This window comes from Saccoglossus kowalevskii, chromosome 6 (genome assembly GCF_978046115.1).
Source record: "Saccoglossus kowalevskii chromosome 6, keSacKowa6.1, whole genome shotgun sequence".
Classification (NCBI taxonomy): Eukaryota; Metazoa; Hemichordata; class Enteropneusta; family Harrimaniidae; genus Saccoglossus; species Saccoglossus kowalevskii.
The window spans coordinates 34,601,998-34,629,211 of record NC_140646.1 but is presented as its reverse complement, the minus strand read 5'-3'; the positions used below and the strand labels follow the sequence as shown (position 1 = coordinate 34,629,211).

General features: G+C 37.8%; 1 protein-coding gene and 1 long non-coding RNA gene across 2 annotated transcripts; one reads left to right on the top strand and one right to left on the bottom strand.

The window, feature by feature from the left end:
- Nucleotides 1-9,269: 9,269 nt before the first annotated feature.
- Nucleotides 9,270-10,373, bottom strand: LOC146742734 (uncharacterized). The gene is made up of 2 exons (XR_014929727.1): nucleotides 10,050-10,373; nucleotides 9,270-9,703 (listed from the first exon to the last, which is right to left on the bottom strand). It is a non-coding gene; the product is annotated as an uncharacterized LOC146742734 (long non-coding RNA).
- Nucleotides 10,374-10,765: 392 nt separating this feature from the next.
- Nucleotides 10,766-25,595, top strand: LOC102802345 (uncharacterized). Its single transcript, XM_085500679.1, has 4 exons — nucleotides 10,766-11,562; nucleotides 22,990-23,245; nucleotides 23,782-23,931; nucleotides 25,428-25,595. Exons 1-4 carry the CDS (start codon nucleotides 10,766-10,768, stop codon nucleotides 25,593-25,595), a joined length of 1,371 nt encoding a protein of 456 aa, XP_085356805.1.
- Nucleotides 25,596-27,214: the final 1,619 nt, after the last annotated feature.

Here is a 27,214-nt window from a genome sequence, read left to right as displayed (position 1 = left end):
TGTGACCATGCCATTGATTATTCGACATAGGCTACCACACACTGTACAATATTGAGCAGAAAGTCATGCAATAATTGCATTTCATTCACCACATGAATTGGCATGGCTGCCTGTACCCATTTTTACTTTTTCATGGCCATTGTTCGGCCCACTACAATTTTATTGTGATTTAGGCTGATTTTTGTCACATGCAAGAAACAGCAAGGGCTGCAATGTCTGTCATTATATATAGTGTTCTCCACAAGGGGTTGTAGGTGGTCCCATCGAGATGTCGAATTATTCGAGTTACGCACATCGAGTTACGAACATCGAGTTACAGAAATGACCACGCCCATATTTTTGAAACCACGACCACTTTTGTGAAACCACGCCCAAATTGTAACTCGATGTTCAATTAACAGTTAACAGAACTTTGAGTTACGGGCAACGTATATTTTTTGTTTTGTTTAGCTTTCAAATTCTGTAATTCGAGCTTTAATCAACAGTTATTCAAACTTCGAGTTATTAACTCGAAATTTAATTAACAGTTAATATAACTTCGAGTTACGGCAATATCACGGGGGTAATCTTTTCTCTCTGGGGTTCTCCACACTTGTCAGGGGGGAAACTCGTCTCGTCTCTATATCTCGTCCCCTTGAGGTACGGGATCGGGAAAGTCACTTTAACTTTACAGTCAAATAAGGCACACACAACGAAATACGTTTCAGCTCTCGTCTTAGTCGATCTGTGGAGCACTCTATAAGACACAGCGCCCTGGGGAAAAGTCCCCAAGACTCTCACAAGGCTGAACCAAGACTCGCCCAAGACTGGACTGCCTCAAGGCTCGCCCCTGGACTCTCTCGGACCGCGTCGACTCTCAGACTGCCCCTCTCTACTGCGTCTACCGTGGAGTACTCTTCAAGACCAACTCAAACTCTCTTTATTCATTTTCAAAACTCTAACCAATTACAAAACAGTAAAAGACTCTAGGGCGTAACCTTCAATCATAAAGCCAATCACACTAAGTACTGAATACGTCATATCTTTTGATTAATCGTTCACTACATTAATAACTATGAATATAAACTGTCAGAATGAGTAATCTAAAAAGCGGCGGTTATCTGGTAATTAGTTCCAAATCACTGAGCCAAGTTCCGTCCAAAACTTCAAATAAGCCTGAACGATGACTGACATAACACAGCAATTCGCTAATAATCAGCTAATTAAGTCGGTCAACAGATACACGAAAACAAATTCATGACAGCAACGTAGATTTTTGTTATTGTTCAAACATCCTTATACCGTCTTTCCTTTTTGACCACGCATTCATTAAGCTTGCTTGTTTCAACTTTTGGGCTTAGTCACCTGTACTACATCTTCACAACTTCTTGTCGACGTTTTGCTGGGGCCTGGAAACCACCACAGACCGCATACAGAAACCCGAGTCATGATACTTCCTCGTCGGCGTCATTCCATCGTTTCTTCATCTCTAACTCGCTCGCTTTTATCACATAACGATTCATTGTAAATTGTACAATGCACAACTTTCGTTCGTTTTATGGATCAACGCGTGAAATCAGGCAAACAGATTTTCAAATCTTCACATTAATAATCAATTCTGGCGCGGCGTTGTGTTGCAATAATAATAGTAACATTGTTGCGACATTACAAATGCGCACAGCGACTAAGCCCAAAAGTTGAAACAAGCAAGCTTATTGCGTGGTCATGTAGATGTGAATGTTTGAACAATAACAACAATCTACGTTGGGTCCGTGGCTAGTGACGACCAAGTAAATTTCTAATATTTTCTGGAATCTAACATTTTTTTTGACGTAATTTCAATTTATTAATTTGCGGTATGTAATCACAATTTAGATTTTAGCTGTGATTTTCGAAGTTACACCTGTGGTGGCGACATCTAATTTTCAACAATAGGATTCCGAAATGATGAACGACGAAAATCAAAATCCTATTTTCAATTTGGAGCGTTTCATTTTATTGAATCGCTAGGGAGCTTTTTCGGTTATTTGCACATATTCAGTCGATGGCGAACCCAGCAACGCGCATGCTACAATTTTACCAGTCAGCTCTGTTTTGACGCCTACTTTTTAATATTCATATAGATAGACACGTACTTGTTTCGTACGTGACGTCATTATATTCTTGAACTAAGCCACGCTAACAGATTCGTGGCCTTGTTAATTGAAATGGAGATCGAAAAAATTGTTGACGTTGAGTACATGTATATGAGTTTTCTTGTCAAACAGGGGACTTCTCACGACGGGATGCCGGTTGGCCGCTCAATATCCGAGCATAGAGCAATTACTGAAAGAAGCGTGCGACGATTCTGTAATCATCGTGGTGTACACCCTCTAATAAGTGGATCGTATTGTAAATGAGGCTGTCTGTGAACAAAATTACGGGACTAAAACATTGCACGATACGTTGGATACCGCCATTGTTGATTCCGCTTGCCTTTGATCTGTCATGAATTTGTTTTCGCGTATCTGTTGACCGACTTAATTAACTGATTATTAGCGAATTGCTGTGTTATGTCTGTCATCGTGTAGGCCTATTTGAAATTTTGGACGGAACTTGGCTCAGTGATTTGGAACTAATTACCAGATAACCGCCGCTTTTTAGACTACTCATTCTGACAGTTGGTATCCATAGTTATTAATGTAGTGATTAATCAAAAGATATGACGTATTCAGTACTTAGTGTGATTGGCTTTATGATTGAAGGTTACGCCCTAGAGTCTTTGTACTGTTTTGTAATTGGTTAGAGTTTTGAAAATGAATAAAGAGAGTTTGAGTTGGTCTTGGCGAATACTCCACGACAGACGCAGTCTGAGTCGAGAGTCCAGTCCAGGGGCGAGCCTTGAGGCAGTCCAGTCTTGGGCGAGTCTTGGTTCAGCCTTGTGAGAGTCTTGGGGACTTTTCCCCAGGGCGCTGTGTCTTATAGAGTGCTCGATTGACCGACTAAGACGAGAGCTGAAACGTATTTTGTTGTGTCTTATTTGACTGTAAAGTTAAAGTGACTTTCCCGATCCCGTACCTCAAGGGGACGAGATAGAGAGACGAGACGAGTTTCCCCCTGACACGTGTGGAGAATCCCGAGAGAGAAGATTTACCCCTGATAGATCTATTGTTGTTCGATAATTAAATTAATGAAAAGCCTCAAATTAAAAATAGCATTTTGATTTTCGTTGTTCATTTTAAAATCTTATTTTCTAAAGGGCGATGTTGCCACCACAAGCATAACTTTGAAAACTACAGCTAAACTTTAAATTGATATAATAGATTTCTTGCCACCAATTCATTAGTTGAAATTACGCCGAAAACCAAAATTTAACGGTTAGATTCCAGAAAATATTAGAAATTCACTTGGCCATCATTAGCCAGGGACCTTGTTGCCGTAACCCGAAGTTATGATAACTGTTAATTAAAATTTGAGTTATTGAATATGGACTTTAAAACAACAACTAATTTTATGTTTTCCGTAACTCGAACTTCGGTTAACTGTTAAATTTCGAGTTATCAACTCGAAGTTCTGTTAACTGTTAATTGAACATCGAGTTACAATTTGGGCGTGGTTTCACAAAAGTGGGCGTGGTTTCAAAAATGTGGGCGTGGTCATTTCTGTAACTCGATGTTTTCGTAACTCGATGTCGGTAACTCGAACAATTCGACATCTCGGTCCCATCAAGTTTTACGGCCGCCTAGTTACTCTCAACACCCGCCCACCAACGTACATCCAGCTGAAATTATTTGTAAAAAGCTTGCACTGTTCTTCCCAAGCCTAAACAAAAGAGTAGTTGTCCAACCCTTTATTTTGCTATTGTTTCAAGGGTCCAGACATAAACAATGACCACTGAAAGTCTGCAAGCAGTTATCAAGTGTATTCATGGCAATGTGTCAATCGCCCGAATTCATTGTCGCCCGACATTGTTGCCACTTATTGCTCACAATACGCAACTACAGTGGTTTCAATTTACAGCTGTATTTTTAATAATCGTCTTCCGATCACGAAAGAAGGAAGTAAATACGAACGAAATGTATATGCACAGAAAATAAACAAATATATTAGCAGATTGCATGCCATCTCGAACAAAAATTAAAATTCATTTGTTTCTAATATCCTAAGCTTCTGTTTAGGTAACGTGTTTAGGTAATTTTCTCAAACATAAAATGCCAGTGGGCGTGATTTCAAAATAAATTTTATACATTTTATACGATTTTCGCTCGCATAGCAACGGACCAATACATCTACTTTCTGCCACGTCGTTCGGGGCACCCTCACGGAGCGATGCGAACGCACTCATGGCAAAGCTAAATGTAGGTCCGGTCATTAATATTTAAATTAGCCTGTGGCAGAGACAAGTGGGACGTTCCTTGGTGACTACCTAGCTTAGTGATAAAAGACCCATAGTCTCTGAGACGAAAAATGGGCAAACTGATGACCTTTTGGCCTACCTCATTCAGCGACCGTCGGCTACCCACTGCTGTTGGCGCTGTAACGATTTAGTATCTAAGTTGCATAGGGAAACAGCGCATTCTGGGTGTTCGTGTACTGAATTCGGAAAGCGGTAAAACACATCAAACATGGCTGCCGCATTAGTTTACCGCGAGTATTTGTAATTCAATACATATTTTAGTTATCTTTTCCACGTACTTTTTTCAATTTATCGATTTTTTATGTTTTATTTCAAGAACATAGCAGATTCTTTTATTTTGCCGATTGCTAGCATTTTTCTTGAATTCCAAAACAACTCCGTGTGAAAACGCAATGTGCCGTAGCTGACAGTACATGTGTAAAATGTATCGTACTGTCCGTCGACACGGGTGAGTACTGATGCCACAAATAAAAATGTTATGGGTTTTATTTTGACAAATCGTTCGTTTTGGCTTCGGGGACACCTCGTATATTTTCTACATTATAACTCAATTATGTTTTGTACTTGCTCTTCGTTACTGAATTGAATTTCATGAACGTAGAATAATTTAAGAACGTATAAATCACCGATTTCAAACTTTGCATTTCGTAAATATTGATTGTAACATGTTTTAATTAAATTGAAAAAAGAATAGTAAATAACTTACTGTGTATTGCAGTTCATGACATAAATGCTAGAATGTTGTATGTAAATGATATGCAAATGAATATGCAACATTTATGTTAATTATACCGCCCACCAGCTACTAGTATTTTGAATTGTGGAGAACACATTATGTGTACACCAGAAATGCTCTTATCATGCTTGTGATGTTGCTATTGTAGATAAATAGCCACAGCAGGAATGTACATAACTGTCATTTATTAGGCAGAAACTGATAGGGGCCAATTCCTTGTGCTGATGTCTACATACACATGTACATCAGTGAAAGTTTTGCCGTCGCCAGCTGCCATTCTTGAAATGGTGCCACCTATCATGCACCGATCAACAGTTCTTGTCACTCATCTCAACCTCAGACTAGTAATACAACAGACTGGCAACGCGGCGTTTTCTAGTAACAAGTAATGCGTGCCACGTTTGTTTAGGTTATTAGTTACACACAAAGTGGTATGATCGCTCGAAGCGCAGCGATATGCCCTTCCTGAAAAATGTCGGAAACCTTCTGCAACAGCGAGAAATATCTTTTCAAAGTTGCTCATTATATATTCAAAAACTATTTGAGGCATATACTAAGACATTCAGTTACTTGTAACTCGCCTAAATGTTGGTCGATTCTTAAAATTCGTACACAGCTGCAAAGGCAAAATATCCATAACGCATTTCCCATTGTTTAAAAAAATGTCCGCATCCGTTTTACGAAGAATACACAATTTTCGAAGAAGCGCGAAGTGTGCAGAATATCCGGTGTTAGGTAAACCATAGACACTCTATGGGTCTATGGGTAAACGTCGATGGTGTCTATGTCAATACTACCGTGGCACACAGCCGATTATTACCTTAATTACAGCGAGGTAGTCGTCGCGCTGCGCATGTGCGAGATATATGGGTCTCATATAAACAAAGATAGCGACTTTGACTGTTGCGCAGATCAACGAGTACGAACTGAGACGTTTCCAAGCTTTAATTAGACAATTTTCATGTGATTGGAAGGTATCGAAGGAGTCACCGTCGGTAATCAGTGCAAGTCGCGCCCAGGTCAAACCTCATACATGTACTTGTGATTTCCATTTGAAAAACGCATTGAATTGTGGGAAAATCAATGTTTATCAACACAAATGTCGCACATGCGCAGCGCGATGACTACCGCGCTTTAAACAAAAGGCGTTGCGAGTCTGTTGTATTGCTCGTCTGAGCCTCAACCTGAAACATAGACATGTGTTGCCATTTGCGAGAAGGGTCTAGTGACGTTTTTGATTGAAGCATTCTCTGTCAATTGTCTCATTCAGAACCGTAATTTAGCGTATATATTTCAAAAGAGACAAGTTCGCACAAACTGGAGAGTCAATGTTTACGTAATTACCACGTGACCACACAAAATGGCAAACCTTGTTAAGTTGTAAAAATGGCTTAGCCGCGATTGCGAGAGCACAATGCGAAATTTCCGGGTGAAATTCGCGCAAGGCATTGTCTGTAATCAAGTCTATTGGAATGCGTCTCCGATACTCAAAAGACCTATTCTTTCGATTTCTATGCAGGTTTTTTCCCCCCTAATTATTTCATACTTGGCACGCGAAAAACAGTTTTGTATAATAAAACACTGTAGATTTGCTGCATTATTATAAATATAAACTAAAAATGGCCAAACATATTAACCACTGATATCATATAACTCATAAAGAGTGTCAGATAATAAATAATTTCAAGATCGAGCGTGAAAAATAAAGAAAACTGCTGGCATCCGTACTCCAGGAACGTTCAGAGTTTCCATTGTTATGCAAACGAACAACAAAGGATAATCCTCTGACAAACATTACTGTACACGCTGACAGTTTACAAACAAACTAATCCTTCAAGTGTCTCTGATAAGAGATCTAATAAAAAAACGGTTTTCGTGGTGAAACAAAATGGACGATGTTTGAATAAAAATAGCTGTGTCAGTGTGCGACAAGAATACTACTAGTATAACTAGACGCAGCAGAAATAAAAAAAACAGTCTCTTCTTTAATTACTGCTCGTAAATTATTGTTGAAAAAAAATGCTGGGGGTAAATATCTATCACTTACGGCTTTGGAATAACCCGTAGAGCATACAGTAGATAACAGAGCGATTACCAAGTTCGTTATGCAAAATTAGTAGAAAGATTCTTCGTCATTAGCGAGTATAATTTGTTATGACTACATTCATGACTTTAAACTCCAAACAAATCGTGTATATTATTTTGTAAAGCTGTGTGAATGGATTGAAACCACTGCTGAAGATAGAAAACTAAAACGGCAGTGTCAACGGAAAATTAGATGGACACGCGCTCTCTGTGTAAACGGAAACGATGGGTTTGTTTATTTGGCTGATATCGACGAGCAACATACTTTCTGTACTCGCTTTCTCATCTGATGTATCGGTGTCGTTATCGGTCAAGGAGTCGAAAATCTTTCACGTGGATGTGTATAGTTCAACCTCATCGTCATTTTCGAACCACTCGCGAGGTTGGTCTGTAATATTACCCCACGTCACTGAGTGGCAGATTTTTCTTTGCCTCGTCTGTCACTGCTTTCTTTCTTTTCCTCGCCATTGCGTTAGAAAAAATGGTATTAGTAAAATAGAATATTGACTTGGAAAATAAAACGATTTAAAAGAAAGTTGCGAAAAGTTACCTCCCACCGCTTCCGCTTTCCAATCGCCTTTTTCTCTCGCTTTTGTGACCGCTTGTTGAATTTGACCGGCCAATTTCCGCTTTATTTTCGACCACGCAAACTCCGAAATATCACCGGCCGCTCGCTCGCATTTAAAATTCGGACTAACAGAAACATTTCCAAGGTTCACATTGTCTGGTTTTCATAAATGTTGAACAGCCGACAAAAGTTCAAATACTTTTGTTGTTTTAACTATCTATAAATATATGCACGCAATCTGACCCTTTGACCTCGATTTGGCTTGGACCATGAAACTATATACTATATGGTTTATAGTTCCATGCTTGGACTGAATATTTTATTTTAAACAATATTCTGACGTGAAATACAAAATGTATTTCAACACAAGTACGACATGGTTGTCTGGGATTTCTTTCCTGGTTGTCGAGTCTTCGCGATGTGTTTTGTATAATTATTGTTGTTGTTGTTGTTTTCCCCCGAGGCGAAGACAAGCTGAAGGACCATGAACCTAAATGGCAGTTCCATGCATGGAAAATATTCCATGGGAAATGTATATGACAATTGGAAAAAGAGAAAAATGCAATGAGGAGGAAAAATATACACAGGTTGAGAAAGAGAGAGAGCATAAGTTGAAAAAGTGTTGAACATTTAGCCAACTCTTGCTCTTAACTGAACCAGTTGTATCAACTATTCCCCGGCGGGCAAGGTTTCAATAGTTTTGCTATATTTTTCACAATTGATTATGTCAATTTAGAAATTTATTTTTAGTGTGTATGGAAAATGTTTGCTATTTTTTGCTTTCCTTTCTCAATTATAAATTTTACTAACACTTTAAACAATCCAATGAGAATCTAGAATGAAATAATGCAATTCGGACCATGAACAATCATTACACATTATTTTTCTCTTGTAAATGGTAATTACATGGCAATTGAAGTACTTGTATTTGTATTTAACCATGTTCAACCCCTTTACCGGTAATTCACATATGATACATACTGAGGAAATCAATTATTATTTGCAGGGAGTGATTGAACAGTTGAGTACCAGGAATATGTCAAACAAGGAACAACACCAGATTGACACCAGTTTGTATACTGAGCAACCATACCAATGTATAGAATGCAACAAGCATTTTACCCTGAAAAGCAATCTGAAAACACACATGAGAGTGCATACTGGTGAGCAGCTATACCAATGTAAAGAATGCAACAAGTGTTTTACCTGGAATGCCCAACTGAAAACACACATGAGAGTGCATACTGGTTAGCAGCCATACCAATGTAACGTTTGTGACAAGCATTTTACCAATACAAGCAATCTGAAAGCACACATGAGAATCCATACTGCTGGGCAGCCATATCAATGTAAAGAATGCAACAAGTGTTTTACCTGGAATGTCCAACTGTGTCAGGTGCTGGGAATCAGCCACCCTAAATACCAAATAGCAAATCGTTGTCGGCCTAAAAGGCAAGAGATCCGTGGTCGGGTATGAGGAGAAACTACACAAGTCCTAGTGCGTATTAAATTAACAAATAAATCAATTTAATCAACAGAATATCGATATCATAACACGTCTTGGATATATACTTATGCGCACAGGTTAAAGCCCCAACACTACTAAATGTAACCTTTGGTAATGAATATAGCAGTACAATTAATTTATATAATATCAGTTCTATGTAACAAGTACAACAGTACAATGTTCACTCTCTATGACTAGTGGTTACTGTTAACGCAATGCAGATATGTCACTTAGCTATGTATCACATTCACGGCGAAACAGTTTCAATGCAGATCAAACTCCTATACAGATTGACGTAGGCTCGACGATCCAGAGCATATGACGAGTTCCGTACAGGGTAGTCTGGGAACTGTAGTCTTCTTACATCCAGGGAGTCAACAATACCGGACTTTAAGTCACTGGCTGGTTAGTTGGAAGTCTTTAATCTAATGGCTGGATAAGGAAATCAACAAAAGTGACTAGAGATGACAGTTTGGCGACTATACAAACGCCGACAGTCCTCATTTGAAAATATAATTACCTTGTCACAAGTACAATAATAAAACTAGAAACTACATAGTATTACAATCGTCTTGTTTAACAGATTACGAAATATAACTTATGAAATGCTGCCTCTCAGTCTTAATATGTACAAAATTATATGATTACCATACAAGTAGCACAGCAATACACTTGTTCACACTCGACAACTGGCCGCGAAAAGAATCGCATTTGACAATCTTTTACGTGCAACTAAATTTACACAAAATATATGCACAATATGAAATTAATTACTTACACGAGAATTCTTTCACACACTTCACGCTCAGCAACGGAGGGTCTAGAGGCCGGTCCCACTGAACCCCGCCTCGAGTTATCCCCAGCAACACCACACCACCACGCCGGCCACACCCAGTACTCAGCCACGCTGCCTGTGTCAAATTGACACAATACTGCTTTTTGGAAGTACCGAACTTACTTCCACTCAAATAGCAGAAAACTGGCTCAGAGAGCACTAGAGCGCAATACACCAATATATGGATACATCGACTGCCTAGAAAAGCTATGGTGCGGAATTTCTTCTAACCCACTGAGCAGAGTAACCTGACTTGTTGCTCCTTCACAGTCCAAAACGAAGTGTGCTTCTAACAGCACTACACTGTACTGGCTAAAACAAAGCCCTACTCATTAGCATAACAATGCCTAATACAGCTTCCACCTCAGCTATGTGGGCACCTGTAATTCCAGTGCCACCCATAATATGACAAACTGAAAACACACATGAGAGTGCATACTGGTGAGCAGCCATACAAGTGTTTTACCCAGAAAAGCCACCTGATAGCACACATGAGAATCCATACTGCTGAGCAGCCATACCAATAAAAAGAATGCAACAAGTGTTTTACCCAGAAAAGCCACCTGATAGCACACATGAGAGTGCATACTGGTGATCAGCCATACCAATGTAAAGAATGCAACAAGTGTTTTACCCAGAAAGGCAACCTGATAGCACACATGGGAATCCATACTGCTGAGCAGCCATACCAATGTAACGTTTGTGACAAGTGTTTTACCACTACAAGCAATCAGAAAGCGCACATGAGAGTGCATACTGGTGAGCAGCCATACCAATGTAAAGAATGCAACAAGTGTTTTACCCAGAAACGCAACCTGATAGCACACATTAAAATCCATACTGGTGAGAAGCCATACCAATGTAAAGAATGCAACGAGTGTTTTACCCGGAATGTTCTACTGAAAACACACATGAGATTGCATACTGGTGAGAAACCATACCAATGTAACGTTTGTGACAAGCGTTTTACCACTACAAGCAATCAGAAAGCGCACATGAGAGTGCATACAGATGAGAAACCATACCAATGTAAAGAATGCAACAAGTGTTTTACCTGGAATGTCCAACTGAAAACACACATGAGAGTGCATACTGGTGAGCAGCCATACCAATGTAAAGAATGCAACAAGTGTTTTACCCAGAAAGGCCACCTGATAGCACACATTAGAATCCATACTGGTGAGCAACCCTACCAATGTAACGTTTGTGACAAGCGTTTTACCAATACAAGCAATCAGAAAGCGCACATGAGAGTGCATACTGGTGAGGAACCATACCAATGTAACGTTTGTGGCAAGCGTTTTACCAATACAAGCAATCAGAAAACACACATGAGAGTGTATACTGGTGAGGAACCATACCAATGTAACGTTTGTGACAAGCGTTTCACCGAGAAAGACCACCTGAAAACACACATGAAAGCTCATATTCTTCAGCAAAGTCACAGTATTAGGAAGTTAGAAGAAACGAGAAATGGTGGACATGTACATGTATTTCGTGTAATATTTATGTAGTGTACTACAGTCTGTTCATATTCATTTTGATCCTATAGACTTGAATGAGTTGAAATTTAATGGCATTTTTAGTCCCCATTCAGGTAAGGGGAGTATAGTTTCGTATTCCCAGTTTCCGTCCGTCCCGTTTCCTTTACATCTCTAACATTTTCTCAGAAATTCTGCAGCAGATATCGATGAAACTTGGCAGGTTGTAAACACGTCTCTGTTGAATATGCACGTAATTTTTTTTCCAGATCTGAAAATCTTAAGTGGGTCTTTTCAACGATTTTCATCAAAAATTACATCTCCCAGCAACACTGAGAGAACAACTGAGCATGCTCAGAATAAATGATTAGGTTAGATGGTAATGGTAGTGTTTTCAGTGACGTCATGACCCTTGATCTGAATCAGTGACAGAAATGGACCACAGTCTGGTTTTTGTTTGGTTTTATGAAAAATTAACGCTAAAATCTTGAAAAAAAGTGGTCAGAAATGTTGTTGTATATTGTATCTTTAAACTTTAAAAATTGCATTATATTATAAAGAGCCATCACTGACATACCAGGTCACAAAGTTGAAGAAATGTGAAAACATTTTTTTTGTATTTAAAACACCTTTTTTCATTGGAACATACTTTCAAAATTTACATAACATATACAGATGCCTGGTAATTACTACTAATGAAATGACATTACAGTGGTCTTTGTGAAGCGATCTACATAATACATTTCAAGAATTTACCCCACTTCTTGATGTGGGAGTTCAACTTATTTCTTCTGGAGGCAATGTTATATTCTATCTCTTGGAAGTATTGAACATACCTTTTATAAACAATAAAATGTAATTTTTGCTTTCTATACCGACACTGATATAACATTTGTTTAGGGTCAGGAAATCTATGTAGATTTAATTTATTTCCCCATAACATAAAGAATGATTCCAAAAAATCTCTCACATCCATGCATTCATAAAAAATGTGTAACAAGGTTTCAGTATGAGATGAACAAAAAGTACATTTGTCTGATTCAATTATAGAGGTGACATTTTACATAGAGTTTCATTTGTATACAAAATAGTGTGTGTTATTTTAAACTAAAATTCTCTTAATCGGGTATCTATAGTAACACGAAAGGGCATTTGGTATGTAAATTGCCACAATATATCTGATTCGTTGAAAAGTACTGTATACCAATTTTCAGTACGTGATGAGATAAATTGATACTCTATAATAACTGTATATACATTACTAGTTGTGCAGTCTTTTAAGTCAAGGTGCCTAGTACCATCCTTAAATCTAGGCAGCTTTTCTTTTGGACTAACAATTTCTTTATTATATGTATATGTTTAAAGGAGGTATACATTTCTTTAACCCAAACCAATATAAACACTTTGCAGTTACTGTTTATAATTCTTGGCCAGGCACATTGAAATAAATATAGATTCAATTGTCTGCAGCTAGTGGATAAATGGGTCATACCATTATGAATCTCAGTAGAAACTGTAGAGGGGGGTCATGGCTACATTTTAATGGGAATTATAGTGGTGATACTGAAACAAACCCAGGTTCTGGTTATAAAGACCTGAATTAACAAAGAAGTCAAGTTGTTATTAAAGTTCATCAAGGTTTACTCAGATTTATAAATGCAGTTTCTTGAGCATGTATACATATATGTGACATACATGTAGTTTGGTTGCACTTGTGTACTCTGAGATTTTGGACATGGGTCAAACCGTCAATGGAAGTGTTCAGTTATCAGTACAATACTAAATTAAGGGAAATCGCTTTATGATGAGTTGTGCCCACATAGAGTACATATTAATTCACCTGTTTTATGTAGATGCTCCATGTATTATTTTAGCAAGAGTATTTTATAATTAAATGACTGGGACTGTGACATTCAACATCCGCGATAAAATGGTTCGTATTTACGTTTTTACTGAAGTCTGACATTAATATATAGTTTGGATGTCACGTACGTTTTTTTCCACTTTTTGTAGTATGTTTTCAGATGTAACAACTACGGAAAAATGGCCGTGCGTAGTGAGGTGATTGACCACAAAATTGAAGGCTGCCTGTGGCAGAGGTACTATTGCGTAAAGTACAAAAACATATGGGTAGAAGATTGTCTCCAACACAGAGTTCTATTTCTACGAATATATTCTGACCGCAATGATCCCTGGGGAGGAGAATGGCTGCAGCTCTGCGTTAATTCTCCTTCCCAGAGATTCTTGCAGCCAAAACACCGAAAGTATCTCTGTCACCAAACTCCTTCCCATAGGTCTGTGCGCTTTACTCGTTCGCTCTGCCATCACACACCGCCATTTTGTGTTGAAACACCACAAGACTTTTACTACGCCAATTATTTGCGTATTTTTTTTATTAGAGGGATCTTGTGTTGATTTATTCCTACTGAAAAACAAGTTTTAATATATGTTAGCGATAGCTGGTAATGATTTTTTCGTAAATGCACTAAAAATGGTGAAATAGTTATAATTTACAAAAGAAAGTAATTTCATCGCGGAATAACAGTTACTAAAGTGTTACTCGGTTCACCAAACTGAACGCCCTGTTGATTGCCAGGCGATGAAATATAAACAAACGAAAGCACTCGTGGTATTGACAGCTAAGTTGTCCCACTATTACCCGTTTGTGCCGCGGAAAGTAAAAAAAATGAGCAAAGATCTACAAACAACGCGTATGCTTTCGTCGGGTTCGAAAATCTTGCATGGCAATGTTTTGGTAGGCGTCTATGAAAGTAGTACCACTACGACACATCGAGCAATCATCGACAAGCATAAGATTGTGTGGTGGCAGAGATATATTCGAAGAAATAAAACTTAGGAGATTGCTCTGCGTTGTCATCCTAAGAAGGGCTACCTCAACACAGACCTCAATTTCCCAGGCAGCGTTGTAGCTTCAGGTTAGACTGGCAAAGTCGGGATTTTTTGTTTTACAAAAAAATATATAATTAATTTTCCTATTTAGCCTTTTTAGCGTGATTGCGAAAACTAGCGTGACCGCGTAATTTCAGGTTTTAACTAGCTTGAAATAGAACGTCCTTGAAAGAAATAAAATCAGGCGTAGAACGCCTCCCGAATCAGGAACTAGCAGCGTAAACTGATTGCAAATTTACGCAATTTTGGGGCCAGGTTGTTCTTACAATATTTCTAAGTTTCATCTATCATTATTTTGTAAAGAAGCTCCTGAAATGATTAAATCAATCTATACGCGCACCGTTTTACTTGTATAGCTTTCTAATTAGATACTAATCGTTGTTACTCGTCCATCACGTAGCTCGACCATCAGTATCTCGAAATAGAAAAGGCATTGACACGCAAAGGCAATCTCACCTCTCAACAATACAAGTAACCTGTAGAATGCTGTGTGGGTAATATTTTTATATTGATTTTTGTTGCATTTGCAGCAAATAGTTACCAAACAATGAGAAATCTATAGGATTGGGTATACCTCTCAGCTGGCTTCACATGCATAGTTCAAGCCTGCCTAACCGGTGCTTATACCAGGATTTAGTTACAGTACCTAGATGGTCTGTGGTTACAGCTTCATGTTCCGAGTAATCGCAAGAAAATGACATTACAATAGAAAGTAAAAGACTGGCAGTCCCATGCAATTAATAGCAAGTACAATTCCTGGGATTGAAACATAGACTTTGAAGTCATTGGTGTAGGCAATGAATAACTTCAAGTTGGCATAAAGACGAGGTAGTTTATTTAATTAGTGCTGAACTAGAGGCTGAAATTATAATTACAATTACGTGTGTTGTCATATAATTTGTTTATTTCAATTTCTCCTGAAGTCAAATAGAATACACTGGTGAAAGGATGTTTTGGGGGTGTAGTGTATATGAAGGGGTAGGGGTGTGTGTCATATAATTTGTTCATTTCCAACTCTCATGAAGTCTCATAGAATTTCACTTAATTTTATTTTCGCTGAAAAGTTTTCAAGCATTACGTGTGGATCTAATTTTCACTGTGCTGTGTCAAGTCTCAATAGAGTATGAGAGAAATGGCATTTTCATTGCAATTTATTTTAGCGGAAAAATGTTTTCAGTGAAAATGAAGTATTCCACACTATTACATATGTACTGCAGTTTATTTTGATTCGTTCCTGAAATCAAAATCGGTACTAGTATTTCCACACCCCATATGCAAATGAGGCCTGAGAGCAAACAAAGTAGTCCGTTCAGGAGTTGCGTTTTTCGAAACATAGAAGAAATAAATATTTAGAAGTACGATATTTTAGTCTTCGGGTACATGAATATACTTGCCGAGTGAAATGAAATTTGAACAACAGTATTGGTACTTTAGGCAGTCACTTATTTTGACTAAAACTAATTTGCAAATGGCCAAATGTATCTCCTCCTATAAATTTAGGATACAACACATCAGACATAGCTCATTCTACTCAACTTGAGTGTGGGCACAATTTTACTATTTGAATTTTTGATATCTTTTTTCATTAATGAAAAATTTGACCCCAAAGTTTGGGTAACTTCCGTAATCTAAGAATTGTCTCTAACTTTTAAACATTAACGACTCGGACTAGGATAGGGCATTGCATTATTCACATCAAATCACGTGTACAATGCATCCGAAATAGTAAAACTGTATAGATGCATTGGGTAACTTCCTGTTCACCAGGAATGGCGTTTGCACTCTTCTGTGATTTTTTCGGCTGGGCTGATTTGGTTCAAACTTGGCAGGCAAGTCACATCTCCAGTCTAGTTAAAAAGCACGGACGTAGCTCATTCTACTCGGCTTGAGTGTGGGCAACCAGCAACGGCTTTTAACTCCTCTGTGATTTTTTTGGCTTGGCTGATTTTGTTCATACTTAACAGGCAGGTCGTACCGTCATTAATTGGAAAAACAATCCTGGCCCACCGCTACCATGGCAACAGCCAAAAACTGTTTTTTGAATACTTTCGTCGCAAATTTATTACCTCATACCAGTCTTGTAATAGTAGTGTTCAAATGATCATGCCTTTTATTTTGGCTACGTTGCACACCGGTAAGAGATCACCGGCGCCGACAATGTTACACTGTATCAACGTAATCCCAACGCAACTTTGAATGGAATGTAAATGCTGCCTCCAATCTAGAAAATACTATCGCAAAACGGTTGGAAATAATAAATTTAACAGCAGAATACGTCCTAGCAATAAAATAAAGTGACTTCTAAAGACTGAATGTTTTTTTTTTTGCGAACTTCGTTTCCGGTGCCCGGTTTTAGTTATATACCGACGTTAGCTTCACGTTAATGTCCTACCATGAAAACAGCCGAAAACATGTTGCTTGTTTTTGAGCGGGAGCGGATCGCCAAACAGCCTACCGGCTTGTTTCCATTGGCAACCCAAATATTTTTATTTTGTAAACAAATTTTCGTCTGCTATTTTTATCTGGTTCAAATCGTTCAGCGACATTTTTAGCATATTAGGTGTACTGTCATGAATTTGTTTTCGCGTATCTGTTAACCGACTTAATTAGTTGATTATTAGCTGAATTGCTGTGTTATGTCTGTCATCGTTCAAGCCTATTTGAAGTTTTGGACGGAACTTGGCTCAGTGATTTGGAACTAATTACCAGATAACCGTCGCGATTCTGACAGTTGGTATCCATAGTTATTAATGTAGTGAACGATTAATCAAAAGATATGACGTATTCAGTACTTAGTGTGATTGGCTTTATGATTGAAGGTTACGCCCTAGAGTTTTTACTGTTTTGTAATTGGTTAGAGTTTTGAAAATGAATAAAGAGAGTTTGAGTTGGTCTTGGGGAGCACAGCACGATGGACGCAGGAGAGAGAATGCAGTCCTAGAGAGTCGAGAGTGAAGTCCTGGAGAGTCTTGGGCCAGCCTTGTGAGAGTCTTGGGGACTTTTCCCCAGGGCGCTGTGTCTTATAGAGTGCTCGATTGACCGACTAAGACGAGAGCTGAAACGTATTTCGTTGTGTGTGTCTTATTTGACTGTAAAGTTAAAGTGACTTTCCCGATCCCGTACCTCAAGGGGACGAGATAGAGAGACGAGACGAGTTTCCCCCCTGACATGTGTGGAGACCCCGTGGAGGACAAGAATTTCCCCCTGATAGTACATCACATGGAATACTACGATTGAGAGAATTTGATGTATGTTGACCACCTGGAAACTGAGTTCTATAAACCCTGAAGGGCTTTCGGAAGACCCCCCCCCCGAAGTAAAATTATCGATTGCCATGGAGGCGCAACCATCGACATCGAAGTACCAGGAGGTTTCTGCCGGCGACGTTGCGGCGTTACCAAGTTCCAAATACAGATTACCAACGCCAAATGAGCAACATTTTAACCGGTAATCAAGATTCATTCAATCCACGACTAGGAAGCAACATCACAAGCGAAGTTGTAGCATGCAGCTCAGCAACGACTGTTGACGACGAAAGTCATCCCGTCAGTGGAGTACCGCAGTTGCACGGCAATCTTGCCAATGCACGGTTCTGTGGAGAAACTTTTAATTTCAACATAAATTTAAACTACGTTTGACCACGGTTACTAAAAATGAACCGTGGTATGACTGACTTCGAAACGAGATCGGACTATGCCCTATCGTGCCAATCCTTTACCATTGTATTCAAACGAATCACGTGGTGCGCTGTTACATTCTCCATCAAACCCGGGATTCAACAAGCAGCCTATCGGCTGAGATAGCTCTGCTGTTAGCAATGCACATTTCAATTAAAGAACTGAAGACATCATTAGAAAATAAACAATATGAATAGTATCAAAGCAATCGGACTTACAGTTTTTAACAAGAAGTCGAAAATATCACTTTTTACCAAAAATTACAAAAATATTCACCAAAATAAATTAATTAGAGAATTGAAGATATCATCACAAAACGAACAAATCTGAGAGAGGTCCACATGTAGTACCTATATATGTAATATCAAAGCAATCGGACTTACAGTTTTCAACAAGAAGTCGAAAATATCACTTTTTACCAAAAATGACAAAAATATTCACCAAAATTAGAGAATTGAAGATATCATCACAAAATGAACAAATCTGAGAGAGGTCCACATGTAGTACCTATATATGCAATATCAAAGCAATTGGACTTGCGGTTTTTAACAAGAAGTCAAAAATATCACTTTTTACCAAAAATGACAAAAATATTCACCAAAATTAGAGAATTGAAGATATCATCAGGAAATAAACAAATCTGAGAGAGGTCCACATGTAGTACCTATATATGTAGTATCAAAGCAATTGGACTTGCGGTTTTTAACAAGAAGTCGAAAATATCACTTTTCACCAAAAAATGACAAAAATATTCACCAAAATTAGAGAATTAAAGATATCATTACAAAATGAACAAATCTGAGAGAGGTCCACATGTAGTACCTATATATGTAGTATCAAAGCAATTGGACTTGCGGTTTTTAACAAGAAGTCGAAAATATCACTTTTCACCAAAAAATGACAAAAATATTCACCAAAATTAGAGAATTAAAGATATCATTACAAAATGAACAAATCTGAGAGAGGTCCACATGTAGTACCTATATATGTAATATCAAAGCAATTGCACTTGCGTTTTTTAACAAGAAGTCGAAAATATCAGTTTTTACCAAAAATGACAAAAATATTCACCAAAATTAGAGAATTGAAGATATCATCACGAAATGAACAAATCTGAGAGAGGTCCACATGTAGTACCTATATATGTAGTATCAAAGCAATTGGACTTGCGGTTTTTAACAAGAAGTCGAAAATATCAGTTTTTACCAAAAATGACAAAAATATTCACCAAAATTAAAGAATTAAAGATATCATTACAAAATTAACAAATCTGAGAGAGGTCCACATGTAGTACCTATAGATGTAATATCAAAGCAATTGCACTTGCGGTTTTTAACAAGAAGTCGAAAATATCAGTTTTTACCAAAAATGGCAAAAATATTCACCAAAATTAGAGAATTAAAGATATCATTACAAAATGAACAAATCTGAGAGAGGTCCACATGTAGTACCTATATATGTAATATCAAAGCAATTGCACTTGCGGTTTTTAACAAGAAGTCGAAAATATCAGTTTTTACCAAAAATGACAAAAATATTCACCAAAATTAGAGAATTAAAGATATCATTACAAAATGAACAAATCTGAGAGAGGTCCACATGTAGTACCTATATATGTAATATCAAAGCAATTGCACTTGCGTTTTTTAACAAGAAGTCGAAAATATCAGTTTTTACCAAAAATGACAAAAATATTCACCAAAATTAGAGAATTGAAGATATCATCACGAAATGAACAAATCTGAGAGAGGTCCACATGTAGTACCTATATATGTAGTATCAAAGCAATTGGACTTGCGGTTTTTAATAAGAAGTCGAAAATATCAGTTTTTACCAAAAATGACAAAAATATTCACCAAAATTAAAGAATTAAAGATATCATTACAAAATTAACAAATCTGAGAGAGGTCCACATGTAGTACCTATAGATGTAATATCAAAGCAATTGCACTTGCGGTTTTTAACAAGAAGTCGAAAATATCAGTTTTTACCAAAAATGACAAAAATATTCACCAAAATTAGAGAATTAAAGATATCAACATGAAATGAACAAACCTAAGAGAGGTCTACCCAAGGTACATATACACCAAGTATCAAAGCATTTAGGCTTGTAGTTTTCAAGAAGAAGTCGAAAAAGTAAAACATTGACACGGACGACGGACGACGACGACGGACGACGACGACGGACGACGACGGACAATCACTCATATGATAAGCTCCGCTCGACAAAGTCGACAGCGGAGCTAAAAAAAACACATCGCAAATCATGCAAATTATGCAGTATACTAAAACAGAAATGCTCAGCGATGCAAAAGAAGGATAGATATTACTTTTCAGTATAAACATCTCTGTTGACACAGTCCTTCACATATTCTACTCCCAATTATTCCTGCGTAAAATGGAATAGCCTCTTTCCAGGTTGACATTCTGAGTAAAATCACGTGATAGGCTGTTAAAATTCGCTGTTACATACTCTTTCGCCGGTCTGGAAAATGTGTTTAATTAGCTCTCATTCAACCGACAATGCATATTTCCCAGTGGGAGTGAACCTAGTTAGAATCTGCCATTAAAAAATAGGGGTGTTTTCAGCAAAAAACGAATAACCCTTGAGTGCGCACAATACACTGAATTTCAGAACAAATCGTGCATTAGTTACAGCAGCAGAATACCACAGAAATATTGCAATTCCAGGAATTACCGCCATATGTGCAACCATTTTCCACCTTGGTATCACCCACCCCTGAAAACAAATTCTTAATACCACGCCGAAGCGTTTGGTAATGACAAAACGACAAGTCGCCATGACAGGCTAACGACCAAGATGAGCCAGTTTTGAATAACAAATACACATTTGTTACTAGTATTGTGACAAATTGTTTGACAAAAATGAGATGAGAAGTGTCCAAATGGAGAAGGGATCCGACGTGCTACTTTGATGAATTTATTAATTCGTCTAGGCATGTTCGTTGGAATATTTTGCCACGTGGAGCGGTTTTCGGCTTGATGGTTGAGGGTTCTAGTTATTCCCTCTTTTTAGTCCCCGTTCGGACGAAGTCCAAAAACGGGGACTATCAATTTGGGTTCGTTCCGTACGTATGTACGTCCAGAGCTATATCTCGGACACCCATTGACGGATTTCATTCAAACTTTACATGAAGACAATACATAATGTCTTACATATGCGCGTCAAGTTACTCTGATTAATTCCGCCCTACATACATCTGATTCGACGCCTATGTAAGTCCCGTTCAAATCTCGCGTAAGTAACAGCCAATCACAGCCCCCCTTTTATACAGGCTGTCCGGGTTGCTTACTTTTCAGTGTAGCGATACTCTACGGGCAATCTTTCTGTACATTATATTTTGCCCACTTGAATAAACCATTAATAGAAAATTGCTAGTATATTTTTATTTACAAAAGAAATTCCACAGCATTTTACAATTTTTGTCATTACATTGAATATTTTGTTCACTTCCAACAAATGTGTACACTTTCTGATACATCTTCGCCAGCCAAGGTTCGTTTATTCAGTCATCGCTTCAATTTGACATCAAACACTGAGCATAATTATCTAGAATGGAAGCAAAAAACATAAGTAAATCGTAATGATTAAAACACTGTAAACAGCTATAGTAAACAATGCAACTGATTTTAAATTGTATAACGGTCACCGGCCCACGGCATCGACGCAGAAAATTGGAGCAAAAAATATTTCCTGATCAATGTGTTCCAAATAAAAAATATTTTATTCCAGTCCAAATCAGCTCAATTACTTTAATAAAGAGTTATTGTATAATGTACAAAATGTTGATACATTTTGATGAATATTTACAGCTACGGCTTCAATACCGTAGACGATTTTGGCCCGATCGTCAACAAAAGATCACCCGTCCGGGCAAGCAACTGGAAAAAGACACCGGTGTTCGGTCGAACCGGTGAAAACAAAATCGTCACTCCCTGAATAACTACGCAAAATAACGATCTAAACTCGAACCATTCGAGCCACAATATAAACATAAAAAAACAATTTGATAAACTTACCGAAAAGCCGTGTTTTTCTCGGTCGCTAACGTCGGTATAATCCGCCATTTTATTTGGGTGTATTTGCCACCTGACTCTGCCCGGTGACGTCATCATGTGCGCTATAGAAGGAGGTCTGTGATTCGTTGACTAAAATCGTCGATAGTGGGTCTCGTTGAAATCTCGTTACATAGGCATCGGGTCAGATGTATGTAGGACGGAATTTTAAAAAATCACAAAATCAAAATCAAAGTAAAATAATAAAATAAAAAGGCATTAATAACAAAAGTAATAAAAAATAAAATTAAAATAAGTTTATAGCCAAAATAATTAAAGCCCGTTCATTACTTCAGATTTTAATCAGATTGACTCCTTCGATACCTTCCAATCACATGAAAATTGCCTAATTAAAGCTTGGAAACGTCCCAGTTCGTACTCGTTGATCTGCGCAACAGTCAAAGTCGCCATCTTTGTTTATATGAGACCCATACATGTCGCACATGAGCAGCGCGACGACTACCACGCTTTAAATTTTGTAAAAAGATAGTATACCAAGAGATACATCTGCACCATCATTATTGTTGTGATTCGATTCAATATGGCTGACTGATGCCCAAATTTCATGTAAAAGTGCATATATACATCAACATGAACATTATTTTTGTAATTTGATTCAATATGACTGCCCAATGTCCAATTCTCGTGTAAAAGCACTAAATCATAATTCACGTACGACAAGATTAGAAGTATCGTGAATCACAACGTGGGGTTGTCGGAATATCATTAAATTCGCAGTGGGTTGAAGCAGAGACGGGGTCGGCGATCGATACCAAGGCTGCTGGTCGGTTCTGACATTGGTGTATCGTCGCGGCTTGATGACGCATGGCCATGGGGACTACGAAAACTGTTACAATGGATGAAAGAAGAGTACAGCAATCCAGTCATTTATATCACCGAGAACGGGGTGCCTGAACGCAGTGATACACAAGCAATGTTAAACGACACCTGGCGCTCTATGTATTACTTGTCAAATATCAACAAACACTCAAAGGTAAGCGCCATCTATCGGCACAAATGATTACACAGTACAGCGAAGTGATACAGGTATCTCAATTTTGTCGCAACAATTTTCAATATAATTTATTTTGACTATTGCGGAGTGCCATTGTTGATTTGAAAATTATATGTTTATTGGGAGGCATTTAAAATTCGCCATGAATCCACATTCGGTTTGTTGTTGTTCTCAACTAATCATAAATTAATACGTTCACTCCTACAGAATGGCAAATTTTAGAGTTGTTTTGCGATGTCACCATCCCGGAATATCTGTAACGATACCCCCTGGGCATTGTTGTTATTACAAATTTTCATATCACATTTTGAATCAAAATACATCACCATTTTGGCATTTCACTGGTGCACGCACACATACATACTGCCCAGAACGTTTTTTTCAAATGTAATATTCATCAGCACAAAATGAGACTTAAAAATATCAATCATAAACTATGAACACATCGCTTTTGAGTGCATTGCTGTGTGGCAACTTTGTGCAATTTACGAATATTTTTCACTTTTGTTGCTTAGAAATTAGACGGCGTCAACGTTGATGGTTATATTGCGTGGTCGTTGCTTGATAACCTCGAATGGACAGATGGATATGCTGCTCGATTTGGTCTGCACTTCCTAAACTTTGATGACCCCGGCAGACTGCGACAGCAAAGGGAATCCGCCAAGGTATATGCAGAAATAACACACAACAACGGATTTCCGGTAGAGAACTGAAATGTTGTACGGACATGCCAACAGTGAGAATACTCGTCACAAGTGCAGTCATGAAAATAATACTACTATGATATCCAATGCTTAATGACGCCGCGATTAAATGCTCAAAGACTAGCCAGACACAACTGTGCTATAATGAATTACCGCCATTATTACACACACAATAGTTTCAAGAGATGTACGTTGCGCCCTCAGGCGTTTGAATATCGCAGATTTGTCAGTTCCGTTGCTATTATAAATACTGCTAACATTAGCTGACAATTTAAGGGGATTGGGGACATAGATAACTCTATTACACTTATTCACATCTCGGTGTTTTTACGTCTTAGCATTCACCACCTGTAATAACGTCGCCAATTTTCTGTAATGGTCGTTGACTAGCTATTTAAGCAAAATCATGCAAAATAAATGGTAAACGATAACAAAATGTTAATAATAAAGACCGTAGTTGAATTGCAATGCGTTTAGAATACAGATTTGATGTTATGATAATGAATCGGGATTTTGTAATTCTGTAATTTTCTGATATGAAGCAGTATCATAGTTGTAATAATAAACAAGAGACGCAAATGAAAACGTCACATCCAAGTAGACTTGAAGCTCGATAACCATAATTTCGCCCGGTCAGTAATGTCCACCACTGACTCGTTACTATTAATTGCGTAAAATACATCGATGCCCAGTCACCATTGTGTCAACGACTTTGTTGACGTGAAACTGCTGTGGTCTAAATAACCAATTCATCCCATTCTGACGTATAATTGTTCAACATTTGGATTTGTATATGATGTGGTAAAATTTATCTGGTTAACAAATCACCACAGTCTCAGATTTATTTGCACATTTTGGTGTCTACCCGATTTAAAACGCCAACTATGTGCCGCGTTATAGCTGGTATGTGATTCAATTTTAAATTGACTAAGTGTAAAACGTTCATTTTCTTCAGCTCGCCAGTATTGGAAGTTTGTTCTGACAAACCCATGCATAACCCATTCCTCTGGAAAGGATTTAATAGTTCTTGTCCAACAATTTGTATCTACGAAAGTAAAGACTATAGCGCCAAAGTTAAAACTGGGGAGTCGTCACCTGCGCATGCGTCAGATGGCCATAGCGTGTCATTGTTTACAAACAAGCGTCTACCCATGAGCCTTTACGTTTTTAGCGTGTGTTATCGTCGCTTGGGACTCAATTCCCGCGCATGCGCAGGTGACGACCCTCCCGCTTTAATCTCTAACTGCTACAATTCTCGGACAACTAATAATTCAGAACAAAAAAGAAATTGGGTTTTAAAAGTCGGTTTCAGAACTGAAAATGGTTATTAAAAAGGAATTATAAAATTAAAATAAATTGTAAAAATGTAAATGAATTGCCTTGTCGTGAGCGACCTCGGTTGCCGTACTGTTAGCAATGTTTTACTATAATTCTAAAACTTCGATGTCGTGCAACAGACCCGGTATCGCAAGACACCCGCAAGCGTACGGAATATTGACATCGTTTGGCAATTAAAAGCCACAACTGTTCAGCTGAAAAAGGTTGGGAAAGCCAAATTTTACCACCACCCCGAAATAGAACCCGACGACCTTAAGAAGCTTTACTACAGTCTTGGAAATGGTTGATTTAAATGACATGGATTTTTATGAAGAGTTTGTGTGGCCAGGTCTCCTGTTTGTGGCTCATCGTTTTAACACTACAGGAAAATAGTAGAATGGAGGTAATTAGGCAATAGAAATATGCCACACAACGACTTTCTTAAATGGTATGGCATATTATAAACTTTACCATCAGCGTGACAAAATAAGATGAAACGAAGAAATGGAAAAAATTTCGTACTGTGACAAAATAGCAGCTCATTCGTAAATTATAAAATAAATTGTTTTATTTATAATACATTTTAATTTTAATTTTAATTTACAAAATGTTATGACCAGACAATGTATAGTATTTTTTCTTTATTTTTAACACTGTGACATTTGTTAATCCATACGTGGCAAAGGTCCACATCCCTCCATTGAAGTAATCTGTTTCATCTTACAGTATAACGTTAACGCCAGGTACCAGATATGTATATCCACAATGAGTTGGTGGCCATAACTACGACACATAGCGTGGATTTGCAGAACGTAAACTTGGCTCGTGTCCAGCGATATCGGTCGATGATTTCTGCGATCGACCAATAAGAACAAGGCGTTTCAATAACTGGCAGCGCACGACATTATAATGTGTTATATGAACGCAATAAAACTCCTGATCGGTATCACACATGTGATGACTTATTCATGTAAATGAGCTAAGCTTTTATTCTTATTTTTGTTTATATTTAATCGAAATCGCCATTTCAAGTTCGCATACACGGTGAGATGTGCGCAAAAGCACGTCAATATGATGGTATGTACTACCTGACTCTGTGATCTCGCGTAAAACTTACCCGAAGATAGCAATGGTGACGCCATCGCATATTCGCTTTATTGGTAATGTGTTCTATGGTTCAATATTACAACTGGATTTGAATTTCAATATTTTTGTTTGAGTGCATATTTACTTTCCATTGAGTTATGAAATAAATAGTTTGCTATAATTTTGAGCTATTAAAATACGCATGCGTGAATTACTGGTACGCACTATTTTTTCCAAATTCACTCGAATTTGCTTGCATGATTACGTGCAATATTTCTTGAAACTGTATTGTATGTTACAGAAAAAGACTGTAAAACTGTAGAACGTAGTTCTGGCAACTTTACCTTACGCTACACGCAAAGACTCCCAAGTCAGGCGAGCTTAATTGAATGCGACAGGAAATGTGAAATGAGTTGACATACGCCGCTGGGAAATTAAATTAATGATAATTTGTTTTTTCCTAAAACATTACCGCCCTTAGAGAAACTGCCAACGTTACCGTAGATACCACCGTTGATATAAATGACCAACCGGAATGTATTTCAGTGCGATATCTTTCAAAAGCGACATTCATGAATCTCAAGGGAATTGGAATGACGCCAATAAAAATTGAAATAATTATTTATCTTTAAACATTTTACTGCATTTTCGTGAGTTCCTATTGTCGAAACAATTCAGCTAATCGCAAGTGTATTGTAATGGATGACGTTAATATGCAAAAAAGACTTAATCAAATAGACGTCTGCATCTTGTTTTTCATCAGATGTTGCACTGAATTTACAATATTTTCAAAATGGTGCTAAAGATTGAAAATCTATTCAGGAAACTTCTAGTAATAAAA